The sequence below is a fragment of the Sinocyclocheilus rhinocerous genome, unplaced genomic scaffold (assembly GCF_001515625.1).
Source record: "Sinocyclocheilus rhinocerous isolate Xijiao unplaced genomic scaffold, SAMN03320098_v1.1 scaffold754, whole genome shotgun sequence".
In the NCBI taxonomy this organism is placed as follows: domain Eukaryota; kingdom Metazoa; phylum Chordata; class Actinopteri; order Cypriniformes; family Cyprinidae; genus Sinocyclocheilus; species Sinocyclocheilus rhinocerous.
In genome coordinates this window covers 394,218-400,605 of record NW_015658045.1, presented here as the reverse complement: position 1 = coordinate 400,605, position 6,388 = coordinate 394,218, and the positions used below count along the sequence as shown (strand labels likewise).

General features: G+C 36.0%; 1 protein-coding gene across 1 annotated transcript in view; it reads left to right on the top strand.

Annotated features, from left to right (window-relative positions):
• The window catches only part of kiaa1217 (KIAA1217 ortholog), a 97,384-nt gene that overhangs the window by 55,558 nt on the left and 35,438 nt on the right, over nt 1-6,388 (top strand). Inside the window, 1 exon segment of the mRNA XM_016530254.1 lies at nt 2,900-3,101. Within this exon segment, the coding sequence (XP_016385740.1) occupies nt 2,900-3,101 (202 nt within the window).

Genomic DNA, 6,388 nt, shown 5'->3' with positions numbered 1-6,388 from the left:
ATATTCCAAGACGTAGGCTAGAATCTGTGATTGCGAAGTACAGTAAATATCCACACCGGTACGGTGACTGACTGCCACACATACTCTTCATAACATAGATTCATCCGCGCTGGAGCCGTGCCGCCGCACAACCCACGCAAGCTAGACAATTCCGCACACAGCTGCAATTACAGGTTTTCAAACAGAGATGGTGACAAAGAGACAAAACTTACGAACTGCAGCATTAAACTAATTATAGAAAAGGTTTGAGAATAGAAGCTAACCTGTGGTGACTCACACAGGCACAAACACACCCTTGAGCTTTTATTGTCATCAGTCGGTTGACAGCTCCTGTTTTGTGCGTGCCCTCTGAAAATCATCGTGTTGGTGGTTGTGGATCTAATTTCCCACCTCCTGCCCTCAAAAGAACCCCAGGACACTTTGCTGTGGTCTGGAAAGTTCTGATCCGGTTTCATCTGGTTTAGTTCAAACTCTCTCTTTTGCTACCTCATATCAAAGAGATGAATAAACATCTAAATTACAAGAAACCACAGGTGTGTGGGTGTTTCAGTGTCAGGAGATCTGCTCTTTCATACATTTGTTGACTTTTAATGATGCATCAGCCGATTTAAATATCAAAAGCTCTTTGTATCAGTTGTCATGACTTATTTTAAAATGTATTTGGCTGAAACGGATTCCTGTTGTTTGCTCAGAAATGAATATATGTCATAATTTACTCACCTTGATGTAGTTCCTGAATGGCTTGTAAACAAATATGACATGTTTGAATATGTGGATGAATGACGTTTGAGAAAACAAATTTCCTTAAATTTAAAATTCACTTAAACTATTATTCTTCAAAAGCTGTTAAAATGAATTAGAACATGTTTCTTTTGTAGGGGTAAATGAAGAATGAAAGCTTTCAATATGCTTAGTTTGTGACCCCTGACACATCATTTACCATCTCAGGTCCTTTTCTTGGCTATCGTAATGGCCCATAAGTGCTTGGCAGGAGTCTGGACTGTCACATACTTCTCCACACCTCTTTTTTTTGGAGGAAGTACTTATAAAACACATTTTTAAGGTTATAAAATGTTTAGAGTGAAGATCCTCATCAGCTGCTGTGGGTTTGTGTGGGCATTTTCAAGCATGAACATCATTCCTCTCTGCTGAATTCCACATTTTCTGTTCTATTATGCATATGTTCTTCATCAATGTTTTTTTTTTTGTCTTCATACTATGTATCTCTTTCTCTCTGTCCTAATAGTTATTTCAGGGGATGTTGTCCGCTCTGCACTCTGAGATAGATATTCAAAGATATCTGCTGAAAATCCAGAACGTTGGTTCACGCAGAGTCAGTACAAGCACGGATGAAAGTGTGTGTTCCGCATGTGTGTGTTTAACAATACCACACAATCACCTAACATGGAAAAACTTATTCATCTGAAACTAATAAACTGACTGTACTGATATATACAGGCATGTCCATACTGCCTTTGATGTATAAATTATGTGTACACTTTGTCACAGTCTTCAGCGGGTGTGCCCAGGAGGGCCACCAGATGATTGTGTTCTGTGAGCACATGGCTTGTGTTGTGTTTGTCTGTTGCCATGTGCTCTCTCCTGTCTATTGTCTTGCCCCTCCCATCTTGTTACCTCGTTATAGTTTAAGTTGCTCCACCTGTGTCTCCCTCGTTAGCCTCCTCGTTTGGTTCCCATTTATTCTCCTTGTGTCTGTCATCCTGTGCTGATCCGTCATTTCTCATTGTGTGTGTTTTGTGTCTGCATGTGGTGCAGCTTTAGGCCTGCCTGTCTGTTTTTCCCCCTCGGGGTGGTTTGAGTTTGTTTTTGTTTCATTTTATTATTATCAAAATAAATAACCATTCCTCCTGCACTTGAGTCCTCGCTTCATCTCCCCGCACGCACCGTGACACACTTTGAATCTAGTTTTTGGTGTATGTAGTCAGTCTGATCTGCATGACTGATTGCAGTCTTCACAGCTGACCGGCGGCTGTCGCTTTAAATTAAATGTGCGGTGTGTGTTTCAGAAAATGTTAATGTATTCATACAAATTATGCTTTGGTCACAATGAGTGGTTCAAGTTTCATGCATGTAGTGAAGAAAACCCTGTTGGAAATCCAGCTAAAACCAGCTTCTGATGGTTTTACAAGGTTTTGCACTGTTAGAGATAAAGGTTCCAAAAAACAAAGGTTTCACAGTGATTCCATAGAAGAATAATTTGTTCTAAAAATATATATATATATATATATATGTATATAAAAAAAAAATATATATATATATATAAAGAACCACTATAAAGAACTTTTTGTGCAGTAGGAAGTTTCCATCGATGTCAAGGTTCTTCATGAAATCATTAATCCCAATCAAGAACCTTTATTTTTAAGAGTGTATCCTGTCCATTGACTGGTCTAGATGGTCATAAGCTGCTCGACAAAGATGGACAACCCTGATTTTGGTCTACTAGTTGGTGGCACAGAGATTGACCTGGTAGATCATCTTTATCAAGCTGGTTAGTGCTGGTAGAGCACTTTGAACCAGCTAAAGAATACCTGCCATGTCCTAAAAACAGTCTGGCCATCTCAAGCTGGTATGATCTGTTTTTTCTACAGCACAGTAGACAATAACGACTTTATCGAGCTGGTTTGTGATGGTAAACCACTTTGAACCAGTTACAAACCATCTTAAGCTTGTATGATATATTTTCATCAAAATGGTTTTATCAAGCTAGTTTGTGCTAGTGGGACACTTTGAACCAACCACTGTCCTAAAAAGCAGACTGAACATTTGAAGTTGGTATGATCTGTTATTCAGAGAAGCCAAAGATGGTTTTGAGGAATTGCACTAATTATGTATCATCAAATCCTGCATGTTATTTAAACTTTTTTTTTTCCTTCTACAGACAGGCTCTAAGCAGAGTGTGGCGTGTCCGAGTCCAGTCCCTGTGTTTGTGGATCAGCTGGAGCACGGCTCACTGGTCTCTCTAGATGTTCTGGAGGTCATGTCTGAGTGCGACATGCCTATCGCTTTCACCCGAGGCTCCCGGTCTCGTGCCAGTCTGCCCGTGGTTCGCTCTACTAACCAGACCAAGGATCGCTCACTAGGTATTCACATTGATGTGTACATACTAAATTATATGGAAATACACATGTTACAAATGTAGCAACCATGCAGACCTATTAGGTAGGCATGCATTATTAATTGAAATAAATCTGCATTTTTTTAAATCACATTTTAAACTGCAGTCAAATTTTTATTGGGGGAAAAAAAAACGCAATTAAATTATTTCACCCAAATCGTGCAGCCCAACTACTATCCACATAAAAACTATACAATACACATACAATATATTTTTCGTATTTAATTCAAACTTGCAAAGGTTGCGTGGCATGTCAAATTTTGTGAATGAAGGGTGTTCGATTTCTGCGGAAATCTGCTGAGCTTTCTGTGGAATTCAGTGGGTCTGTGAATGAGTGATCTCGCACTGCTGCTTTACTTATTTCCAATCTGCTGCTAAATGATTTAGTTGCAGAGTTAAAGCGTCTGTGGAAGTGTGTGTTTACTTAAGTTTGTCTGTCTGTCTCTTGTATTTAAGTTCAATGTCATAACAGCGAATTCGGCTCTGTCATTACCGCTTCATGTAATGGAATATTTACGAGGCTCCACAGCTGAAATTCATAACCTGTACTTAACAACGCACAGGCGTATATTACTGCACAGACTCATGCTTGTGGACACACACACACAGAAACACAGAAATAGGACTCTCTTTCCAACATACACACACACATATATATTCACTAGCACACCCCGTACATCCAGATAGAATGACAGTCCAACACACACAGGCCTTGAAATGGGAGCCTTCTCTGGCTGCTTAACTCTGATTGGTTGGTTTAAACAAGGACCAGATGGAAAGATAGTTATGGGGAGAAAAAGTGTGTTCACTCAAACTATTCCCTCAAAATTCATCTGAGAAGATGTAGATATAGACAGACCTGCAGAGAAAAACTAGATGTTGTTTAATCAGGAAGGAACACAAAGACGAGGAGACGTGCATCTATTGAAGAGATTCAGAGGCGACCCGCTAGTTCAGCGGTCTTAAGTTGCAGTCGTTGTTGAGAGATGTTGTCTTAGGTTTGTTTAAGATCTTCTTAAGCAGTATAGGTTCTGGAAGTAAAAATCCCATTTATTTATTCTCTGCAGAAATTTATTTGTAACAAAAACTTACAAGCCTTGCTTATTATTTTGTAATACACTTCAAATATGTCGTATTTTATTCAATTGCATGTTGACGTTTAGTCAGTAGTTTAATATTGTACCATTTGTATTTGTTTACATCATTCACAGTGCATCATGGGATGTGCAGTTCATGACTTTGTATATGTAGTCTTGTAATTTCAGCTTTTTTCGATTTTCAAATACATTTTAGATTCAAATCAAAGTTGGTAATGCTGTAACTAATTTCAAAGCTGTTTGGTTTAGTTCATAGCTTAGATCTCTTTTTCTGATTCTTTAAAACTCGTTTATCCTTTTTCTGTTAGCTAAAACTATTAAAAGTCATTTTTCAGTATTTGAAATAAAGCTGACACTAAAAAATATATAAATATTAGATTAAAAACAAACGAAAATGAGAAATGTTGCTTTGGCAACTAATTTAAATAAAATTTAAGTTTATGCTGACTTACTAAAATTATTAAAACTAAAATAAAAAATAAGCTAACGCTAAATATATATATATATATATATATATATGTGTGTGTGTGTGTGTGTGTGTGTGTGTATGTATGTATGTATGTATGTATGTGTATATATATATGTAATGACAAAAGAACATAACAAAATGACTAAAAATTAAACTAAAATTAAAACTGAAAATAAAAAATAAAAGCAAATTCAAAATATTAATACATAATATATAAATAATACTAAATTCATAAATCCTTATGGAGAACATGAACAGAAAAAACATATTTAGGAACCAAATGCACCCAAAAAGTGGGAGGTTACTGACATCTTACTTCTGTCTTCTCATTGGACAACAAGACAGTGGGATGATGTAAGAATACATTTGTAAATAGAATTAATTAATTTTTACCACAGTAAGCAGTATGAATGGAGATGATTGAAAGGTCTCATGCGGTTGTATTAAAGTTCATACAATTAGAAGCTTTTGCTTCTGAGGGTTTTTAGGTTTGGCTGAGAGTGTTTGTATGTGATTGTGATGAAAGCAGTCATTCAGATGTGGCTTGGCATTTTGCCCAAGGTGCTCGTCTGATTTATATGCTGTTGATTGTTTGATGCTTGGTAATTAGTTATTAATGTTGGTCATTAGAGTGAAATTGTAGGGTAGCTTTTCAGAGACTGTTCCAAACCAAAGTGAGTTGAATGAAAAAACAGCACTGAATGAAAAAATGTTGTTTAAAATAGGGATGGGAAACATTTGGGATCTCACAATTTGATTTGATACATGAAGTCACAATTAATTTTCAATTTCCATACATAGAAAAACTTTTTTGGGACACATCGTTAAAACAACAGTTACGATATTATCGTAGGCGCTGCTGCACTGCCTGCTCACTGGTTGAGAATTCCATTTTTTATTCTGACAACATTATGTTGTTATGTAAAATTTACAAAATCAATCATCTGCACGAAGAATACATGCAACACTTCATGTGGCTTTACAGGGCTCCAGACTGCGACCAAATGGTAACCACACTGTAACCATGGTGTTGTGGTAGAAATAATCGAATGCATTACATCATTCATTTCAGGGTTTGTACAACCTTTTGAGAGAAATTCAAGCACTTTTCAATGACTTTCAAGCATTTCACACAACTATTTCCGGTACTTTAAAGCTCTAAAATGATCTAGTTTGAATGTTATTTTTAATGGGATGACCAAAATATACTTTGTAGTAAACAAACACTTATGTAAAATTAAAAAAAATACATCAAATCACAATTATAACCAGTACTGCAGCAGAGGAGCACTTATTGGCTTATTAATCATTCATTTCTACTTTTTCTCTATATTTTGAAATGATAAAATCACTATTATAAAATATCAAATCATCCAGAAATCAGATTTTGTCAGAATTTTACACTTTTTTATGTATGAAGTCACAAAGTGCCTTGAAAAACAAATTTTTCTTCAATTTGCTACTAAATCACACATAATCACTGAAGTTGGTCAGTTCCATATACTAGAAGAATAATGGTAAATTTAATAAGAGTGGAATATATAAATTTTCTATATAAAAATTAGATTTTGCACATGTTACTGTTGTTAATAAAAATAAATTTTGTATGCATCTTAACTCAAGCTTAGTGCTTTACTGTCAAATCTGTATAAACCAAAACAAAAGAAAAATAAACAAGAAATGAAC